This window comes from Sminthopsis crassicaudata, chromosome 2 (genome assembly GCF_048593235.1).
Source record: "Sminthopsis crassicaudata isolate SCR6 chromosome 2, ASM4859323v1, whole genome shotgun sequence".
NCBI lineage: Eukaryota > Metazoa > Chordata > Mammalia > Dasyuromorphia > Dasyuridae > Sminthopsis > Sminthopsis crassicaudata.
In genome coordinates this window covers 329446806-329470430 of record NC_133618.1, presented here as the reverse complement: position 1 = coordinate 329470430, position 23625 = coordinate 329446806, and the positions used below count along the sequence as shown (strand labels likewise).

Below are 23625 nucleotides of genomic sequence, written 5' to 3'. Positions count from 1 at the left end.
TGAGAAATGTAAAAAAAAAAAATATGCATTAGGGGCAGCTAGTTGATGCAGTGGATAGAGCATCATCCCTGACATCAGAAGGATGTGAGTTCAATTCTCACCTCAGACACTTAACACTTCCTAGCTGTGTGACCCTGGACAAGTCACATAACCTCAACTGCCTCTGTTAAAAAATATATATGTATCAAATTTTGTTTAAATAAAAAGGAAAGCAAAAAAAAAAGCTTCTGTCTTCATGGAGTATATATTTTACTATGGAAATAGAATATATAAATACAAATATATCCATAGTTTGAAAAGAATATAGCAAATCTTATTGACTATAGGGTTCAGGAAATGCTGTACCAAAGGAAAAGATACATAAGTTGAAAGTAGACGTATTGACTTGAAGGAAGGTAGGTATTGACTCTGAGGTGATAAAGAAATGCATTTTGGCCATGGGGGATGACTTATGCAAAAGGCACCAATGTAGAAGATGGAATCCCAGTTTTTTAGGGGATGTTAGGCCAATTCAACATTAATGAGGATTTCATGACAGTTATATACAATAAACCTGGCATGGTAGACTGGAAGCAAAGTAGGAAGGATTTTAAGTAGTAAGCTAAAGAGTTTACTACAGGCAATAGTGAGTCACCAAAGTTTCCCTACCAGGTAAGTGACATGGTTAGACTTGAAGGACCACAATGTCAGTTTGGGGCATCAATAATGGATCAAAAATATAGAAAATATTTTAAGAGCTGGCAATTTTGTATTGTAATCCATCTCCATAAAGCTTTGTTTTTCTTTTATCAACTACTTATATTCTCTCTCCCTGCCCTCCCCCCTAATTTACTCTTAATAATCCAATGTAATCTCAGTCTGTTTTTGATATGACCCTTTCTTATTCAGCTATAATATATATGGCAATGATCTTGAATACTTTAATTTTTGTAATTAACTATAGAGATTTCTGGCACAGTGGTTAGAGTGTTGGGTTTGGAGTTATAGACCACTCATCTTTCTGAGTTCAAGTTTTATTTCAGATAATTACTAGTTGTGGCACCCTGGGCTAGTCACTTTACCCTGTTTACTTAAGTTTTCTTACCTACAAAATGAGCTGGAGAGAGAAATGGCAAACGATTCCAGTATTTCTGCCAAGAAAACCTCAAAATGGGGTAATAAAGAGTTGGACACAACTGAAATGACTGAGCAACAAAACAGAAATTTCCCCCAATTTAAAAAACTGCATTGTTTATTCAAAGAAAAAAAAAGTGCCTTTTGCCCCTCCCCATTCAGGTTTCCCTCTACCCCAGGTGGCAACATTAAATGCTTTTTGACATTTGAAACAATATTTATTTTCTTAAAATATACTATGTACACATATAGGATATCAAAGAATTGTTAATAGTCATATCAAAGAAATAGAGACATAGAATCATATTTAAAATAGAAAGTTAATCCTGTTAGTTTGAAAATTATTCCTATATGAAATAAAGTGATTGAACCCATCACATCTTTTTTTGTTTTATGTGTATTGCCTCTCTTTAGACCTCAGACGTCTGATACAACATTGAAAAAATTAGAATAAAAATAAAGAGTCCTAAATTTCTAGTCTATATCTATTGGGACTATTTTTAACTTATGTCTTTTAACTCACTCCCCTTTGCCCTCTTCAAATTTACACAGAGAATTCCTTTGGAGTCTATTTGACTCAGTAAAATTTAAAATCCAGTTTCCTTAAAAAAGTAGAATTTTGTTCTCTTTCTAATTTAAAAAATACTAATACTAATGTCATGGTCCTGGTTTGTTGTAGATTTTTTTCTATTTTAAATAAACTTTTATTGAAAACTTAAAAAAATTATACTTGCATTTCCCTTTGCATCCTTTCCCTCTCTCAGGGAATCATCCCTTATACCAAAAGAACTTATTTAAAGAAAAAAGAGGAAGAAGAGGAAAAAAATCAGTCAAAATGATCAATACTTTGAAAAAAATTCACATTGTATACAATATTCTACACCTCTGCAACGAAGTGGGTGAGGTATTTTATTTTTTTCTTTGGGTGTAATTTTGCAAGATTAATTTATTATTATTTTATTATGATTATTCTTTCCATTTAAGATGTAGTTATTATAGATATTTTTTTCTTGGCTCTACTACTTTTATTTTGCATTAGTTCATGTAAGTTCATGTTTTTCTGTTCGTGCTTCATCTTTGTCTTCTCTTATCACATATTACTGTTCCATAACATTAATGTGTTAAAATAACAATAATTTAGTTATAATTTCTCAAGAGGGGAACACATATTTTTATGTCCTGTTCTTTATTACTGGTAAAAATGCTATAATAAATATTTTGCTGTAAATGGAGCCTTTCATTTTGTCACTTATCTCCTAGTGGTACAAACCTAATGGAGAAATTTAGGTGTTAAAGACTTTGAACATTTTAGCTACTTTATTTGTAAAATTTCAAATTATTCTGAAGAATGGTTATACTAATTACCAGCGCCAGCAAAAATGAATGAACATATTTTTATTTTGTGGAATTTTTTAAAATATGAAATTTTGATCACGTCTGGATCACATCAAGAAGCCTCATTTAAACAAGCCAACCATTTGTCTTTGGACATATCCAAATGCAGATTCTAGCATGGTAAATTTTAAATCAAAGTTGCAATATAGAGCCTGAGGAAGTTAAATTCTTCTTTGCCACAAGGTTGAATTTAATACACAACTCTGATCTATTTGCTGGATGCGAATTTTGGAGATGAGAATAACTGTGCTAAACTCAAGGATCAGACTTTGGGAATCAAACATTGATGTGTTTAATACAGTGAAAAAACGTTCATTTGAATGGTAGATCTCACCAGATAAATAAAAAGACAAGTAAGGGGTTTGGGAATAAAGCACATGGAATAGGCATGTAGTGGGGCCTGTGATACAAAACAATTCTATACACTGAATTTGTTGCCTCTCTCCTTTTTTCCTTATAATTTTTAATTATCCTGAAAAGAAAACAAGCAACAGAAATGGAAGTAAGATGAGTACACTGAGAAATCTCGTGGCAAAAGTCCAAAGGCAGACAGATATACTTCCATTTAGTATCTTCTATGAATGCTTATAGGGGAAAAGAAATTGTGATAAATTTGCCCTATTAAAGTCAACCTTGAGTGAGGGTTCATTTTGGATTTTAAAATGATATTTGATATTTGGACTTCAAACACTTCAGTGTTTGCAAAATGCTTCTCCTATCTGAATATCACAATAGCCCTGGAGGTGATATTATTATTCCTTTTTTACATAGTGGGGAGATGAGGTCAAGGAGGTTAAGTATCCAGGATCTTACAACTAATAAGGGTTCAAAGAAGGAGCTAAAATGTAAATCCTTTGGATTCTAGGATCAAGACTTCTTACACTCTACTATTGTAACTTGCTGAAAAATTTTAAAGAAATTTCAATCTTTCCATAGGCAGGGTCTGAACATGAGAGGTTTGTTTGGTCATTCACCTGCCACTGTTAGATGGGAAGTGAGTTTAGCAAGAATCCCAAGGGATAAATATAATAAAGGAGAGCAGCAGTCTTTTAAATTGTCTGGTTTATGTAGTTAATTTGATAATCAGCCTAGGGAATATGTTTAAGATGTCCCTGTCCAGGCTTTACTAAGAATGTGTGTATGTAGTGACAGGTTCTAAAAGTAGTAGGTACTTAATAAATATTTATTGATTGAAAATAAAAAGCCATCCTATGAGAGAATACTTTGTATTTCTTTAAGGAGCTATTTTTATGTTTTCTGGACCTGTAGCTTTCAGAGCATAGGAATTCATGCTATATGTCACCATCATATCCTGGGCTACATCCATTGAAAACAAATGGTGCCTGGACTAACATAATTAGTACTTGGAGAGTAAGTATAATAGGGACCATTGTGAGAGGAAGTAGACCTTTTGAAATAATATATGAGACCCACTGAGAACACTGCCATATGAATCAGAACAACTGAGACTCTGGTTTTGGTGCAGAGATACTAAGATACTGACCACTAATGATCAAGAAAATTTTCTAGAGTCTTTTGGAATACATGGCAAGAATTATCACCACAGTTGATTAATCCTGAGATAGGTGGCTATGTCTTGCTCTCTAGATGTTCCTTACTCACAAAAGGAGTTTAATTACAGGGCAAGATGCTAGTTGAAGAATCTTAATAGCAATCAGTCATACTTTAAAAAAATTATTTGTTGAATGAATGAATAAATTGTCAAGAAACTCTGGAGTTGGAGTTCCTTCAAGGAGATAATGACTTTAATATATTGTTTAGAATATTCCATGTTGAATATAGTCATTATTTTGTCATCCTAGAATGTAGCCTCTTCTGAACCATGAGGCAAGTAAATTTTTTCATCTTCTTTCACTCACTTTTGTTTGGTTCTCACATTTGAGTTTTATCAAGTTTCTCTATAAGAGAGAACAGCCTCATTATTTTGCACCAGATCCCTGTGAAAAGAACTTATTGTATACTGGATAGGAAATATTTATTTTTAGTAATTTTTTACTTTCCCTTCAAATAAGCATCAGAGAAATTCAATGGCATCTCTGACCTTTGTGTCTTCCAACTTGGCTTCTATCAAAATAATTCTACTTTCTCTTTATTTGGTGTAATGGTCCATGAGAGCTTTGTTTGGTCATTCACCTACCACTGTTAGATGGGAAGTGAGTTTAGTAAGAATCCCAAGGGATAAATAAAATAAAGGAGAGCAGCAGTCTTTTAAATTGGCTGGTTTATGTAGTTAATTTGAGTATCAGTCTAGGGAATATTTTTAAGATGTCCCTGCCCAAGCTTCACTAAGAATGTGTGTATGTAGTGACATTTTCATGTCACATAATTGTTTTTTTTTTTTTTTTTACTGTCTAATCTGTCAGTTGAAAGTATGGACTCTTCAGGTTGGCTCACAGCTTATGACTTTCTGAGAAAAAAGTACACATGATACTCCAGAAGAGAAGCAGATCATGAATTTAGAAATGTGAGGGAACATAGGCATCTCCTTCAACTGTCTCATCTTACATAAAAGAAAACTGAGACCTAGAAAGCAAATGAACTCATTTGTGCTAGTGAAATCTTGTAAAGGAAATATTGTTGTGTAAAACAAGCTACTTCTTAACTACCAGAGGCAAAAGTAAATAAACATTATGTCAGTGCATTCAATAGTCCTGATGTTTATTTGTCCCAATGCATTAAAAAGTCACCACTCTCAGGTTGACCAAAAGAATGTCAAATTCTTTAATTTCTTCCTCCAAGTAAGTAATGTACTTGCTGTGGAAAAATGGCTTAAAGGCTGTATCTGTAGAGTACAAACTGGAAATGCTCTGATTAGATGCCTAATAATAGACTGCATAATTTTAGTAATGGAGAGAATATCTACATTTATTAAGTTATAGGTCTTAAAGTAAATACTCTTCACTGAAGGGAAAATCTGGCTGGTTAAATCCATCTTTGATGTAAAGAACTTGTTGGCCAGTAAAATTATGAAAATAATCAGAAGACCCGAGTTTGTATCCTGTCTCAATTTCTTTCTGCCTGTGTGAATCTGAGCAAGTTTTGTTTTTGTTTTTGTTTTTGTTTTTTGTTTTTTTTTTTATCTCTCTGGATTTCAATTTCCTCATCTGTTAAATGAAGGGGTTGGACTAGGGCCCTTGAAGCTTTAAGTTTATGATTTTTTCCCCAAAACTTCAATAAAATTTTTTCCCCAAACTTCAATAAAAAAACCAACTTTCTGTTCTGAGAGAATTTTTCTCCTCCTTTCAAAAAAGAACCACTGAGTGGCTTTCAAAAAAGACGCTGAGTGATTAAGGACCTATGGCAGTTTGAGGAAGTGTTGACCCTTAGACCCAGTGCTCAGCCATTCCACTTTCTCTAATAATACCATCTCATGTCCCATATCAGCAATTTCCTAGGCAGTTACTTCCCTTGACCTCTTCTCAGCACATGAAAGATTGGTTGAGAAAACTGTGACTAAAAATAAAACTAAAGGGCTCTTGCATGAACATTAACTCTGTCTTGAGTCACCATCAAATTCAAAATCATATAGTACAGATTTGCCAGAGTAGAATCTGATTAAAAGGGAAAAAAAGGCTTAGTTTTGACATAACTGCCTCTTTGAGAGAACAAAAAAGAAGAAACTAGTTATTCATTAAAGTTTTGTGTTAATTTACAGCAGTGAAATTTTAAAACTGGAATGCTAGAGTATACTTATATTCTAGTTATTCACAAGTGAGCAAGAACATCCTTGGCAGATTTCCCAAAGAAATTTCCCCCACTTAAGACTGGACAATCAACTAAAGATGGAAATACCACTAACCATAGTCCATATTTTCATTGCATTTCTGGATCTTGTTAGTATTTAAAAGGCATGTTTAATTATTACTCTCCCTGGAGATTTCACACCTTGATATACAATTTTTCATAAGGTTTGTCCAAATCAGCCAATTTAAAAAGAAAAGGTATTCATGCAAATGGACTTTCCCCCCAAAACATTCAAAAGCAACCATCCTCAAGTTGACCAAACTTTGACACCTATATCTAGGGAAGCTTTTAAATTACTCAGTTATCCATCCATTCATTCAACTGATTTTATAACTCTGTGAGTTTGAGCTATATATTAACTTGCCATTACTTTGGGAGTCACTAATTAGGGCTTCTTCCACTAATAAGCTGCATGAACTTGACAAAGTCATGTAACTTCTCTTAAGTCTCTGTTTCCTCATTCATAGAATGAGGTAGATAATTAGAGATGGTCTTTGTGCATATATGTGTAATGAAACACAATGAACCTGGTTCTGCCATTAATTAGGGAATAAGTGATTGATGTTGAAGTGGAGGGATTAGGTCACATAAGCATTTTCAATTCAACTTTAATTGAATTGAAAATTGATTTGAGGTCTTGGGGAGAAGGTTATATAGGGCTTTTCATTCCTTTTTTTGGATTTAACAAGAAGCAGTGTGGTTTAGAAGAATTTAGAATGAGCAGATATTGTTTTAAATTCTGGCTCTTCTATTTACATCCCTTAAAATCTTGAGCCTTCCCCTTCCTGGTCTCATTTTCCTCTGTAAAATCAAAGAGATTGGTCTTATCGACAAACAAGGTGAACTCTGATGAATCTTCCAGTTTCAAATCCTAAGACTGACTAGTTACTTCTTTTTTTAAAACACTAAATTCATTTCCAGGATTGAAAGAATAAATGAAGACACATTTATATAACAAGCAAGTTAATCTCCATTGCCTGGGTATGTATGTGGATGCAAATGGAGAAAGAAGAATAAATCCTGAAAAATTTTTTCAGTGTAGCTACTGAATGTCACTCCATTTTTAAAATCACACCAGCAAATGCTAATTAGACACTATTTAACAAGAAGCTATTGGGCAATATCATAGCAAACTGGTTAATGATATCTCATTTGTAACCCTGCTAAAAATCATTACTTCACGAACAAGATAAAATTGGTCTCTATGGAGTCATATTTTATAACCTATGGATTTCTAGTTCCAAAACCTGAAAGTACTTTGTTCCCTCTCACTATCAATATTCCACTTTCAGATTTCCTATTTTTACATAATATAGGCATATGTTAGAGAAGGGATCAGGTAAGAAAACATGGTTTAAAAAATGAAAGAAAAGAGGGATGGAAGAGGAAAAGAATAAGATGGAAGAGATATGACAATATTAGATACTTCCTATATATCCAGGTGGTAATATGAAAGCTAGATCAGCTTTGTAGGGAAATTCCCAAGTAACAAATGATCCTATCCTCTGCAATTTGTTTCTGTACTTCTCATGTGACTTTATTGCAAGTCTGCTTCTCTCTTCCTATAGTTGCCTCATAGACAGTTCTTCCTCTAATACCATTTGGGACTGACAGTATTCAGAAGTATAAATATTTTCATTTTATGCCTGAGAACAGACCTTTAAAAAAAGTAAAAGATAAAACAAATAAAATAAAGTTATTCCTTAGGTGTTTCCAGGGTATTTGTAAAATGGATTAATAAGTTCTTATTGTTTCTAATTAAGAATATAACAATAACTTTCTCTATTGTGGAGGAAAATAAGGATTGGTGCCAAAGAGAAGTCTTAGAGAAAAGGGTAAGACCGAATTATGATAAGTATAGATAGAAGGGAGAATCAGCAATAGGGAAAAATGCATCTCATCCTAAGAAAGCTATACTGAGGAAAGCTACTCACATAGAATAAATAGGATGCACTCTGCAACAACCAGGGAAAGCTATTGCAAGTTAGACAATTAATAATGATAAAATCCTCTCAGTCAAACACGGCTGATCTTTAGAGACTTTTTGAGCCTTGCCATTCAGTAGTCCTAGGAAAGGACTTCCACATAGGCAGAGCAAATAGATAACCCTGTGCCATAACTTTGGATGGCTGGGAATGTCCTGCTGATCCAACAAATAACTCTTATATGTGCCAGTAGATATTTGAAATTCTGTTGTGGAAGCTTTTTCACTCTGTAGCTTCAGGATGTATCTGTCTAACAGAAACATAACTAGTAATTCTGATGTTCAGGGCAGGCAGCATGAAACTGTGCCCTTAAATCATCTTTGCAATATAAAAAAAGGAAATAATTAAGATAAATCAGTTTGAGTGAGAAAGGAACCATGTATTACAACAGTTCTCAGATAGGTGTTATTTATCTAGTGGCTCTTTATTTTAAATAATTATTCTAGAGAACTAGCTGTTAGATTTAGTTTTTTAAGAAGTGTGTTTGTTAATTTTTTTGCATCATCTAAATTTGGGGTAAAATCATGCTTGTTCTGTCCTATTTATGGCTCTGCAGCCTATTATAGTACAATAGCCCAGGGAGAATAGGCAATATCTTGACAGGGTTTTGTGTAGTTAATTAAAACGCTTGGTGAATTTAATTGCATTAAATCAGACCTTTCCAATTCAGGGTAAAGAATTTCAAATTCTTTGGAAGCAGGTTTTGACAAGTGGAAGGATGAAGAGGTGCCACTGTAGGCAAAAAGGGATAATAAAAATTGAGAAGACTAATTTTGCCCATTTCTAGATATTTCCTGGAACTGTCCCATTTCTCCAAATTGAGTGTGAAACAGAGATCTCTTTGATCCATGAGTCACTTCAGGCAAAGTTCTAAGCCTCTCTGAGCTTCATTTTCCTCCTCTGTAAGATGAAGAAATTGTATTAGGTCATCTCTAGAAACCTTCCTGACTTTAAAATCCCATTATTAAATAGGTTGACACTCAAGCTACCCATAAGACCACAGTATATCTTGATTTATATTTAAGGACTTTTGTCAAAAATAAGGACACATTTTCTTTTTTTTTTTTTTTTTTTTTTTTTGGTTGAAGTCTGTACAAATTCCCATAGCTTTCTCTCTTGGTCAGACGCATGACTCTGTCAATGTATAGATAATTTGATAGTCTCAAAGTTTTCTTTGGCTTCATATATTCAGAAGTGAGATTGGAGGTAAATGTTGATTCTGAAGTCTTTGGTGTGAACAATGAAAATATAAAATGTTAGTGAACAGATACAACATAGGCTAATTTAGTGGGATAAAATAAGCTTCTTGAAACATTGCATATCTGTGTTAGATACATGTGGGTAGGATGGTAGTTCAAGGAAAAAAATGTTGATTACTTTGTATTGGATTTGTGTATATTGTTAAAGACATACATTAAAGCTGCCAAACTGTAACTGAATTTGTCTTTAAGGTCTGATTGCTTTTGATTTTGTTTTCAACATCGGCAACAGCTGTCCTAACTAATATTGGCTCAGTGCATTTTTTTAAGATTATGGGTCTTGAGGAAGAAAAGAATATTTGGCTTGACAAATGTGAAATCTCACAGATTGGAGGAAGATCTTGGTTTGAAGTGAATTTCTCCTCTGGTCGTGCACTTCCTCTAAGGGGCCCCCAGTGGGAGTCCCCAAGATGGACTGGCATCCTCACTCCTGTGTACTCTTGGAACAGTATCTCAAATAATCTCATGCAATGGTGCAGCAGCTGTGGCAGCACCTGGAACAATGCTGTTTCTTCTTTTTGGGATGAAAAATGGCGAGTATTGCTTCATCAAAGACTGTTTTAAGGCCTTTTTGCGTCAGGGCTGAGCATTCCAAGTAGCACTGTGCTCCAATCTGAAACATAAAAGAGAAAAAAAATAATAACATCCTATCAAAGGTCCACTTATGGATAGGGTTAGATTAGCTGATTATTGCCTTTGTATACTATCTTTTTGCTGTTTGTTCCAGCTACTGGTACACACAGATAGTAGGGATAAATTTGCTTGAATTTTCTTCTTTGGATTTTTGAAGACAATTTTAAAATTAAAATTTAAATTTAAATAAATCTTTTTTGTTTATTACTTTATTGACCCTAAGCATTATGGGAACTGGATAGTCCATGGACATGTTTTCTCCATATTATTTTAAATATATTCATACCAAATGAGTAATAATGGATATAAAACTAGTGATGGATGACAGGGTCATATAATATGATGAAACAAATAATAATCACAATAGATAATATATAGTCTATATACATGTATACACACACACACACACACACACACACACAAAACCAATATTGTAAAACACAGAACATTGCACCCATTGTGGTTATTGTTCACTTATGTCTGAGTCTTTGCCCTGTGGATTCTATTGACAAAGATCTTGGGGTGGTTTGTTATTTTCTCCTTACTAGCTGTGTGACCCTAGACAAGTTGCCCTAATTGCCTTGCAATAAAAACAAACCAACCACCAAAAAAACCCCAGAACAGCAACAAAAAAGAAATTGATAAGATTCTTCTAGTCAAACATGGCTGATCTTTATAGACTTTCTGAGCCTTGATGTTTAGCAGTCTTGGGAAAGGATTCCCACATGAGAGGTTAAGTGACTTGATCAGGATCACAAAACTAAGTTTCTGAGGCAGGATTTGTCCTTGGGTCTTCCTAATTCCAGGCCCAGTTCTCTATCCATTGAACCATCTAGCTACCTCTAATTAGCATTAATGAGATCTAAAAAAGCATGTGAGGTTCGATGGCAAAGTCATTACAAATGGGGGGGGGGGTTTATGAAGACTTCATGTAAGGAAGTGACATTTTAGTTACTCTTTAAAGGGTAGGTAATATTCAACATATGAAGAGAAGGGAAGCCATTGGAGATCTCAGGAATAAGGTGAAAGCTTAGGAGAAGGACAATATAAAAATGTTTATCTGAGAGACAAAAGTTAGTTTGATTGGAACATGGAGTGCATGGAGAAAAGTAATAATAGGAGATTAGAAGGTAGGGTAGTACCAGATGTGTCTTGAATACCAGAAATTTTGACTTTACTCATGAGGTATAAGGGAGGCACAAGTAATTTCTGACCACAGTAATGGCATGGCCAGTTCTATGTAAAAAGATTAATTTGGCAAAGATATGAAGGTTGGATTATAGGAGAGTGAAGGGACTGGGAAACTATTGCAATAATATAAGCAGATACAAATGAGAACTTGTATGAGGATAATAGTCGCAGGAACAGAGAGAAAGGTATAGATAAAAGACATAAATAAGTATAGATAAGAGGTATAGAAAGGAGGCAGCTAGGTGACTCAGTAAGTAGAATGTTGAACCTGAATCAATTCTGGCCTCACACTGAGTGATCCTGGGCAAAACACTTAGCTCTATTTGTCTTAATCCCATGGAGAAGGATATGGCAAATCACTGCAATATCTTTGCCAATAAAAAATCCATGGGCATTATGACCTATGGGGTTATGAAGAGTTGGACACAACTGAATATAGTGAACAACAACAACATAGATAGGAGAGATGTGAAATAAAATTAATAGGCTTTGGCAAAAGATTGGATATACAAAGAAATGGAGGGAGGGAAAGTGCCAATAAAGGCACAACGGTTTTGAGCAGAGATCAGTAAATGGTGGTACTATTGACAGAAACAGTACAGTCAAAAAGAGACACAAAGAAAGGAAGATATAAGGGAAAAGATAAGAAGTTAATTTTGAGATATGTTAAGTTTAAGGGACTGGTAGGAGGGCTGCCATGTACATGGAGATGTTCCTCTGGGTCTCAAAGAAGAGTTTAAAAGCTGATATCTACAATGGTAGTAATGGTAGTCATCTGCAAAGTTGCTGGAGCTATGGGAATAATGAGATGGTTAGCAGAGAAATTTGGATATAAAATTGGGATGAAGAAATGTGTAAGTGCCTCTTATGTACCATGTACCATGCCAGGTACTGGGGATAAAAAAATAAAAGGGTCACAGTTCTTGCCCTGGACAGCTAATGTTTTTTTATAGGGAAAACAGAATGTCAAAATTAGAGATTTGGGGAATAATCTCATTAAGTGACAGGGAACACAGTATTGATAAAATTTTCTGTATCCTTTATAAAAGATACCCTACATTTAGAATCTGGGAAAAATGTTGCTTCACGGTAGAAAAATACCAAAGGAAAAGATGTTAGATGTTAAAGGTTAGGGCTATTTTTAAAATAATTCATTTCCCCCCCCCATCTCTGCAAGGGCACATAGCTACTTTGTAATTAAAGAACACAGTTGGATACAAGAGAGAGAGATAAAAGGCAGAGACATAAATTCCCTAATTATGTCATAAAATATGTTATCCATTTGTTTTTGGATTTTGCCCAAGTTTATTTTGTTTGATTTTTATCAAATTTTGAAAGCATGATAATCTAATTAACATTTCAGTCTACTAACTATTTGCCATTTAGTCACTCCTAACAGTTATCTTGGAAAATATCCAAAGAAATTTCTAATTATTTTATAGTTAGTGTTTATAACTAGTTGTAATATATTCTACCAGTGATTAAGAACCTTCAGGTTGCTGTGATTTCAGAAATTATATGTGGTGAGCAAAGTCATCTGAAGACTCTGAAGACTGAGAAATTTATCACTTAAGGAGTTTGGTGTTGTTAAGTCAACAAGTATTTATTAATCTTCTTCTGCAGATCAAATGCTATGGATACAAAGAAAAGTAAACAGTGAGCCCCGCCATCATTCTAATGGGGGAGACAACATGCCAACAGCTATATATAAACAAGATATAGATAGAATAAGCTGAAGATGATCTCAGGAATTATAGAGGACAAAGAAGGTCTTCTTTCAAAAGATAGGTATTTAATTGAGGTTTTTAAGAAGCTGGGGAAGCTAGGAGGATAAAAATGGGCCTGGAGTCCAGCTTATGAAAATGCCTAGATTTAGAAGATGGAGCATCTTGTGAGACAAATAGCAAGGAGGTTTGGCATTGTATCATGGAGTATGTGGAGAAGAGTAAGATATAAGAAGGCTGGAAAGCTACCTGGACAGGTCTTGAAGGGGCTTTAAAAAAGCCAGAGATAGATTTTTATATTTGATTCTAGAAACGAGAAGAAACCACCAGAGTTTACTGAATGGCAGTAAGGGAGTGAAAATGTACTTTAGAAAGAGGAGATTACCCAACTATTGAAAAAATTCAAGCTTGACAACACTCCTTCTGTCTCTATTCTAGATGGTGACTTGCTATTTCTTGCCTTAATGCAGTCTGGGAAAAGCCTGGGATTTCTGGGCTTCAAATTCAGTTGAAAATGAAAATGTATTCAGTTATAATATAGTGTATCATATAGAAAAATGAGGGCAAAATCCTTTGGAGTGGAAGCAATTTTTAGATTAAGGGTTCTCCCATGTCCAAAGGGCTATGAAATTATGAATATCTTTTGATCCAGCAATGCCACTACTGGGTTTGCATCCCCAAAAGAACATAAAAGAGGGAAAAGCACCCATGTTTGCAAAAATGTTTGTAGCAGCTCTTTTTTGTGGTAGTATAGAATTGGAAAATGAATAGATGACCATTAATTGGGGAATGGCTAAATGAAAGTAATGAAATATTATTGTAACATAAAAAATGATGAAAAGGCATATTTTAGAAAGATCTGGAAAGATTTAAATGAACTGATGCTGAGTGAAACAAATAGAACCAAGAAAACATTGTATGTGCGATGATTAATTATGATAGACTTGTTTTTCAGAGTTCCAGTGATCCAAGGTAATTCCTATAAACTTTGGATGGAAAACATCAGCCACATCCAGAGAGAAAACTATGGAGACTAAATATAAATTAACACATGCTATGTTCACTTGTGGTTTTTCCCTTTGGTTCTGATTTTTCTCTCCCAACATGATTCATAAGGAAATGTCTTAAAAAATGAATGTACATGTATAAACAAAAAAAAATGTTGTTTTTGTGCAACTGCGGAAAAGAAAAAAGAAAAAAAATTCCACTAGAAAAAAAATGAGGGATTCTTAACCTTTTCGAATATGGATCCTTTTGGTAGACTAGTGAAGCCTTTGGATCTTTGTTTTAGAGTTATGAATAAAATAAAATACATAGGATTACAAAGGGAACCAATTATGCTAAAAATAAACATCAAAATACAAAAGTACAATAAGCACAACAATCTTTTAAAATTTAATTTCAAAGACTTTGAGTTAAAAAATTGATGTTAGATGGAAATATTAATGGATTCTTTGGACCATTTATATAAGAGGATGGCCATCAGAAGTGGTGGATCTTTGTTCTAGTTTATATGATTGGGACAAGACTTAAGTTTCCTTCTTAGATGATCTATTATTAAAAAGAGATAAAGAATACCAGTCCTATTTAGACCCAAGGATTAAAAGAAAACTTGCCAGCAGTTAAAGGATTGTAGATTTGGAAGAGGACTCAGACAGAGGTTAGTTGGTCCAACCTTCCCATTGTATACATGAGGAGACCCTGAGGAATTCTGAGAAATAGAATTTGAGCCTCAGTCCATTGCCTCCAAAGCCAGAACACATTCTCCCCCCGCCAAAGCAATTGGGATTAAGTGACTTGCCCAGAGTCACACAGCTAGGAAGTGTTAAATGTCTAAACTAGAATTGAACTCAGTCCTCCTGTCTTCAGGGCTGGTGCTCTATCCACTGTACCACCTAGCTGCCCCATTAAACTCATTCTATTAAACCTCAAAGTCTTTCATGAGAAGGCCTTCACTCTACTCTTCTACTGGTCCTTTGTATGATCTTTATTCCTTTGTTTTTCTATTTTTTGTTTTCCTTATGTATAATATGAGGTGGTTAAAGTCTCTTAAGCTTACGAGGGACTAAGGACTACCTCTCATGTAGATACCTCTAATTGAGAGGTTATCTCTCAATCCAGGATTCTTTAAATGAGTTCTCCTGAGAATAAATGGTCCCACTGGGAAGAGCCAACAGAGGATGAGGATGAGAAAGAGAGTGAGTTGATTATGATAGCAATTGAAACTGGCAAAAGGTAGAGAAAGACTCTTGTTCATCCTTGGTCATCAAAGAGGGCCATTAACATCAGGAAGGTGATGTCTTGACTTGTAAGTGAGTTGGATTTTAGTGCGGCAGAGCTGCACAAAGACATCAGCTTCACTCTCTGCTTTAGAGTAATTAGGAATCCAATGGCAAGACATAGGTCAAGATGACTGGTGATGGCCCAGGATGAAGTGGCAATCTTGGCCTTTTTGAACTAAGGTCTTCCTTGGGTTTCAGTTTGTATGAGGCAATACTCATTCATTAGTTAAAGGGTAGATAAGAATTGGAGTAAAAGATGGCCTGGTTTACCTTCACAAAAGAATCAGTCAAGGAGGGGGAGACCCTCAGAGTTTTTGGACATAATAGCTATAAACATAATTCCCATGAAATCTGGTGGGAAGGGAAATGCCACCAAAGGAATGACAGGAGGGGAGAACCATAAAAGTCCAAATGTGTTGAACTCAAACCTCCCCCCAGAATTGGTTTTAGCCAGAAGAATAATGAGAATCAACTGCCAATGAGAATCCTGAAGAATAAAAATGGAATGAGCTAACAATTTTGAAAAAAAAATTGGAGAAAAGGAGGAAAACATAAAGAAGGCAAAGAATTGCACTTTGTCTATCACACCCCATGTACATTATAAGAGGAGAAGAGGGAAGAAGGAAAAGTCAAAATAAATAAAGCCATGAAGACAAGAAAGCAGAGGAAAATTCCTTTGAAGGAAAAAAAAAAGTCTTGTGGTGAGGAATCACTGTGTAAAGGACAAAGATAGGTTCTCTGTAAGAGATTATTTGTGAGGGATTCCTTAAATTGAATGAATACAAGTGTTATACTTGTGATAAATTCTGGGGAGTAAGATGACATATTTTCTACCAGTAGAAAATATGAATTGATTTGGAGCCTATATTAGGGGAAAAAGAACTACTATCTATTGGGACAATTCCTGGCTTTTCCCTAGAGTTTGCCAAGGCTGTCCTAAATGAGGAAAAAGGAATGAAAAACATTTATTAAGCATTTACTATGCATCAGGTACTACATTAAGTTATAAGTATGAATATATTAAAAATAGTCTCTGCCCACAAAGAATTTATAATCTGATAAGAATCTGATAAGAAGAGACCATACATATAGAGGAGGATGTTTTGCTCTGGAGTAGTAAAGGATCAGCTAGTTAATATAGTGAGCTATTTTGCATGCACTCATCACCAATTAATTAGATTGGGCTGTAGGGTAAGAACTAATGAATATATTATCAATTTCAATAAAAGCAATGGATGGATTTGAGATTTAGACAAGTGAAAAGAAATCTAAAATAGAATTCTGGGGAAAAGAACAGAAAAATTTTCATTAAAAGACAAAGAAAGGTTATAACATTTATTGTTGTTTTTGAAGCTATAGATATGGCTCAACAAGTTATCTGAGGGAGAGAGAGCAAAGGAGAAAAAAGAGGGTCAAGGATAGAACTTTGGAGAATTTCTGAATGTAGAGGATGGAGAAAGCAGCCATTAAAAGAAACAACGAAGGAATATCTGGAGAACTAGGATATGTCTGTAGGAAGCCAACACAAGAGAAAGTATCACTAAAGATAAATCAAAGAGAAAAAAAAAAGGCCATTGGATCTGATGCTGGCGATTCCTAGAGAACATTTTCAATAGAATGATGTATATAGAAACAGGATTACAAAGAATTGAGGAGAAAGTGCATTAGAAAGTGGAGGCATTGTGGCATTTCTGTAAGTTTTACAGTAAAAAGAGGAAAGAGATGAGACATTAAAATCAAGTAGAAGAGTCTTATAAAATGAAAAGAGCACCTGGAATAATGGTGAATACCTGTAGTTCCTGTGACTGGATGGGTGAGGATATTGGGTTGCCTGAGCTTGAGAATTTTGAGCTATATAATAGAGCTAAAGCTGATTGGATATCCATATCTGGCACCAATATGATGGATCCCTAAGCAGTGGAAGACATTAGACTGCTTAGGGAAGGTTGAGTTTGCCCATGTGGGAAAATTTTGCTCATATGGGTAAAAGCAAGTTAAAATTTCCATGCAGATTAGTATTGGGAGCCAGCCCATGAGTGGTTGCTACACTTCTAGTCCAAGTGAACAATTTCAAACAAAACAAAACAAAGTATAATAAATAAACAAAAAATGGAAAAAGCTAGTGCAGAAGGAGACATTAAAGAATAAAGAGAGAAGCTGTATAAGATGTTTGATGGTGCAAAGATTTGGAGAAAGCTAGAGGGGATGGATGGCATAGATTTCCATACTCCTTTCCTTGTTTCCTTCCTCCCTTATTTCCTCCCCTTTTCCCTTCCTTAATTCCAAAGGCCTTATGATGAAATATGCTTTCCACCTCTAGGGAAAGAACTGATATTGTCTGAATGTAGACTAAAGAATATTATTTTTCATTTCCTTCCTTTGCTTCTTTCCATCCTCCATCTTCCACTCCTGCTCTCTCTGTTCCTTTTTCCTTCATTCTTTTTGCTCCCTCTCTCCTTCCTTTATTTCCTTCCCCCTTCGTTCCTCTTCGTTCCTCCTCTCCTCGTTCCTTCCTTTTCCCCTGCTTCCTTCTCCCCTCCTTCCTTCTCCTTCCCTCTTTCTTTCTTTCTTTCTTTTTCTTTCTTTCTTTCTTTCTTTCTTTCTTTCTTTCTTTCTTTCTTTCTTTCTTTCTTTCTTTCTTTCTTTCTTTCTTTCTTTCTTTCTTTTTCCTTCCTTCCTTCCTTCCTTCCTTCCTTCCTTCCTTTCCTTCCTTCCTTCCTTCCTTCCTTCCTTCCTTCCTTCCTTCCTTCCTTTCTTTCTTTCTTTCTTTCTTTCTTTCTTTCTTTCTTTCTTTCTTTCTTTCTTTCTTTCTTTCTTTCTTTCTTTCTTTCTTTCTTTCTTTCTTTCTTTTTCTTCTTTCTCTGTCTTTCCTTCTGAAAGAAAAGAAGAAAGGATGGGTGAAGATAGAAATTTTTGAGGTATGAAGGAGGGAAACTGAAGGAATTCATGCCAGTTAATCTTAATCTCAGTGAATAAGAAGCAAAGTTACCTGCTTGAAATGTAGATGCATCAGAGCAGAGGGGAGGGTTTGAAGTGTGGGGAAAGTAGAAAGGGTTCAGGTTAATATTTGTGGTGAAACAAATAATCAATGATGAATATAAACAGCAACATTAATTTAATATGAAATTTCTGTAGTCTTGGAGAAGAACTATCACAGAGCTGATAACTTTGTTAAATGTCACTAGAGAAGTATGATTTGACTTAAAGAAAATTTTTTCAGAAGTGTATCTTCTGTATACAGTGTATACACTGTACACAATGAAGTTTGTCTTCAATGTGTGAATTTTGGTATCAATTTTAGACAGATATTTGCAGCAACAGGGAGACACAGTGGACATGAGCGGAATTTAGGACTTAGCAAATACTTTCCAAAATGCTTTCATAACCAAATAACTATTGCTGCCAAGAAAGGATATTTAAAAAACAAATCCAGCTATGAGTATGTTTTAAGTCCCAGAGAAAAAGTTAATTTTCCTGCTGTGGTTATTTTTTGTATTTTTCTATATTTTAAAAAATTCCCAATGGCATAGATTCTCCAAGATGATTGGAAACCTTAGAACCCTTCTAGTACAAAAACTTCATTATACAGATGAGGAACCTGAGGTCTAGGGATCATAGATTTAGAGACAGAAGGAATTTTTAAGGTCACTTAGTGCAACTTTATTCTTTTACAGGTAAGGAAGCTATGGCCCGGAGAGATTTTAAATGATTTGCCTAAGGTCACACAAGTGACAGAATTGGGATTTGAATTGAGGTCCTAGGATTCCAAATCCAGCACTGTTTCCAATGTCCTATATGGTTTCCCAAGTTAATTAATCTGCTCCTTATCAATTAAATAGTGCTAGAAATTAATTCAGATCCCATGACTTCAGATAGAGGACTCATTCCACTATATCAATTATTATCAAGTTTTTAGTATTAAGCATACATTAACTTATAAATTCTAGTTTAAGATTTTCCCAAGACAACCACAAAATGCCTTTAGAGGTTAATTTAAATGTCTCACCCATAATGTGCAGTGAGCTTTACAAATAAAATGGATGAATGATTTTATTATCATAAAATGCAGCAAACAGTAATCATGGAGATTGTTAAATCAAACAATAAGAACTTCAGATGTTTTAATTAACCAAATTTCCTTCTTATTAGGGAACAGACAATTACACTTGACAAAGTTAATCAATTGAACCATTCTCACAAAGCTTCAGAAGTTAAATCCTATCACATTTGTCTCCTTTCCATTCACCTAGCCTTTCTCATCCCTTGCTAGACTAAGTGCAGTAGCCCTCTAACTGGACTTTCTGTCTCCAATTTCTTCTTCTCTTGTGTGGCCTCCAGTTGATAAATTGATTGCATACATTGCATATTGTCACTCCAGAAACTTCAATGACTCAATCACCTCCAGAAATAACAAACTGCTTTGGCTTTAAAAACCTTTCATTATCTAGTTCAACCTGTCTTTTAAAATGGTTCTTACTTTCATACTCTCTAGTCTCCAGTTAAACTGGTCTACTTTCTATTCCCTGTTCAGAAAATTCCATTGGCTCTTTTGACACTATTCTTAGGCTGTTCCTCCTCTTCCTTCTCTACTCCTCTCCCTTGGAATAATTTTTCTTCTCAATTCCAACTCTGAATTCTCATCTATTAAAGGATCAGCTCAAATTCTCTTCCCCACCAAAAAAAAAAAACCAAAACATTTTCTGATCTCTTCTCCTCTCCCCAATTATTAATTCTTTCCCACCCCCAAATTACTTCATATAGTTATTCATTCCATAGGGAGAACCATAGAGTCACAACACCCCTATGGTCTGAAAAATCTGTAAGAATTTTTTTGCTACTACCTTTGTACCAGAGAAAATTTCTGGATTTTTTTCTTTTTCTTTTAAAAGATAAAGTTTACAATATCTTATTGTAAAATCTGGGTTGATATGTATACTACTCTAAACAAATTTTATGCATTTCTGAATTTCTAAATTTCTTCTGTGTTGTCTGCTGCTTCTGCAAAACTCCTCAAAATTCCAATTTAATTTCTCATGTTGATGCATGATATATCGAAAACAGGATGGGGAAAGTCTCAATGTGGAAGGGAAAACTGTACTTCCTTACTTTCATATATTTGCCCTAGTTGAATGTAAGCTCTGGGAAGGCAAAGTCAATTTCAGTTGTATCTTCAGTATCCAGTACTAAATAAATGCTTGTTGGAATTGATTTAAAAAGAATATTAGAAAAAGCACGGTCATCTTTCTCTTCCTGTCAGTTCCAAAGCACTCATCTTTAACAATCCAAATTGTTCTATCAGTATAAACCTGAACATTTCACTCAAGTTTTACCATACCGCCTTGGCAAGCTTCACTCCATGCTCATAAGTGAGGGGTTTCTCTTTCATGTAGAACAGCCTAGCCAATGTTTTGGGGTCGTCCCGAAGATCAATCTAGCAAAAAGAGCACATATGACAAACTCAGTTTCCCTCAGATTACGTAGATATTTTCCATTATGAAACAATAACAAACATATTACAATAATTTTTTATCTGGGAAATGAACTTTCACATTCATGATTTAGGATCATAAAGTAAGAGGACTGATTTTTAAACAACATACACAATGTACATATTACAAATGAATGCTAAAATGTCACTTGAGGAGTTCATATGCTAATGCCTATAATCTTGTCTGCTGACCAAACATTACTGGAATTGCCTCCAGAGATTGTTTATGAGACCTACAACATAATTTCATTATTTTATAACTTCATATTTTTTCATCCCCCAATTCATATTCCTTTAACTTATTTACCATACCTATTTCCCAATCTCTTTTGGCTATTTCTAAAAATGAAATACACTATAGGATGAATATTTGCCATCACTGAGCATGTTCAAAAGAAGACAATTCTAAAAGTATTTGTAACAAATAATAGCAAGAACAGTGAAATAAGTGCATGGTCTCCCTAAGTGACTACTTTAATGTGGATAACATTCTTTTGGTTGGATAAATTTGGACATTCATATTAAATAATGTCATATCATATTATAGTCATATCACATATATTTTTCACATATGGGAGTGATGGGGAATATTTTGGGTTTTTATGGACTTTTTATCTGAAGAACACAGAACAATAAATGCAAAATTTTAAACCTAATTATACTTGCATTATTCATCTCTAACCAATTTCTTGCCTTGATGAACAACATCAGTACCTCTCAGTAAGCAATACTGATATTAAAATATATAGGATGGTTGAATTTTATGTCTATTATTTTTGTAGTGAACACCCAAGGTCAGGCAACACTGCCATGTTTGGATATTTTTCATAAAAACATAATTATAACCCCAGTTTATAAGTAGGATATTTCTTCATTCTTGCCTGTTTTATTCAATTATACAATTTATAATATTTAAATATATACAATCACATATATCTTGTTCATTTTAAAAAAGAAAACCTCTATCCCTTTGTAGATTTTTTCTCTCCCCAGTTTCCTTTGTAAAGCCAGAAATCAAATAAAATAATATTGAAGGAAACCTATGCTTGTAATCCTAATACTATCAACTCCATTCAGTGTTTATGTAGTTTTCTATCTGCAGACATAGTCATTTAAGTAAAAAGGGACAAAATCTAGGTAAATCTAGGTAATGACCAATGCTATCTTTAAATTCTGTTTGTGTGAACATGGAGGCAATTATTTTAAAATCATCCATTCAACAAATATTTATTGAGAACTTATAATGAGCAAAGTACTGTGTTAGTAATCGTGGAGAATAGAAAGATGAAGAACACATGATCTCTTAAAATTTTTTTTTAAACTAAGTTTACAGTATCATATAAAATATTTCTTTTTTAAAATACTAAAATGTTCATGTTTGTTAATAATTATTAAAATTATCTTAAGAAATCCAAAAATTTGTAGGATTTTAGATTTAGAGTGGGAAGGGAATTTAGAGGCCATTTATTCAAATATTATCTCCTCCTGAAGATTTCCCTATAACAGGATCATTGGATCCTTGAAGAAAAGGCATTGGAAAAATATTTGTAGTCAAAGAATGTAGGTTCAAACACCAGCTCTGCTACTCATTATATAACTTTTGTCAAGCAGTTACTAAATCTCTCTTGTTCCTCATCTATAAAATGAGGGGGTTTGAATAAATGATTATGGCTAGGTTACATGAAAGATCCTGTAGCATTTGCAAAGGAAATATTTCTATACAATGCTTATTAGATTCACAAGTTAATCAGCTTTCAGAGATTTTGAAAGGATCCTTTGACTTCACACACACACACACACACACACACACACACACACACACACACACACACATACAGGGAAAGAGAGGGAGGTTAGAGACAGAGGGAGGGGAGGAAGGAAAAAGAGAGGGAGGGAGAGGGATAGAAAGAGAGAGATCTGCATTTTAGGTTTTAACCTGTGTTCCTATGAGGACAAAAGGGACGTGAGGCATACAGCCTTTCAGTTCTGGTACCCATTCTTCCTGGACATTGTGATAAGAGGCAGGATTTACGACAGAAAAACAGATGAGAAATACATCCGTATTGGGATAGGAGAGTGGTCTCAGTTGGTTGTAGTCCTCCTGTGGAAAAAACAAAAGAAAGAGTTGAGTGCTCGGTTGTCATGTACTAACTTAATAGTAGATAGAATGTAAATAAAGATATTATTTATTATTATAGTAGACTATTATATTAGAACTTTTAGCCAAATATTGCCATAAATATAGAAGCCATTTTGAATTAGACTTAATGGCCTATTGTAAAACCTAGGTTTGTGCTATCAGCAGGGAGATATTTTTGTTTGTTTGACTAAGATTTTTTTTTTTTAGTGTATTATTCAAATCTCATTAATTTGAACTTCAAGGAATTCTCCAAATTCTTATGAGACACTGTAATACAGTAGAAAGAATGATGGATTGAGTTAGGGGATCTGCATTTGTATTTTAGCTGTTATTTGTTTGATCTTAGGAGAGTCACAATATTAGGGTCTTTGATTAGACTATCTCTAAAGTCCCTTTTAGGTCAAAATCTATAATTCTGAAATATAGAACCTTTATTTTATTGGCTATTACTTGAATTAGTGGACTATTCATGGGGGGCAGTAAAGAGAGGGGAGATTTGTTTATTTATAAAAATGTTTATTATTTTTTGATCTGAGCTTATTAGAATAAAAAAAAATAAAAAGTCCATGCTGAATTTCACTCAAACATTAACATTTACACAATAGAGTGTGTGAGAAATTGATACTATAACTACAAGCCATAGTGGATGG

The 23625-nt window shown here is 34.3% G+C and overlaps 1 protein-coding gene across 1 annotated transcript in view; it reads right to left on the bottom strand.

Annotated features, from left to right (window-relative positions):
* Positions 1-9426: 9426 nt before the first annotated feature.
* RHOJ (ras homolog family member J) overlaps positions 9427-23625 on the bottom strand; it is a 138401-nt gene continuing 124202 nt past the window's right edge. Inside the window, exons 3-5 of the mRNA XM_074290316.1 lie at positions 22772-22936; positions 20683-20778; positions 9427-10130 (exon numbers count right to left, since the gene is read on the bottom strand). Of these exons, the coding sequence (XP_074146417.1) occupies positions 9981-10130; positions 20683-20778; positions 22772-22936 (411 nt within the window). The 3' untranslated portion in view covers positions 9427-9980. The remainder of the gene's footprint in view (positions 10131-20682; positions 20779-22771; positions 22937-23625) is intronic.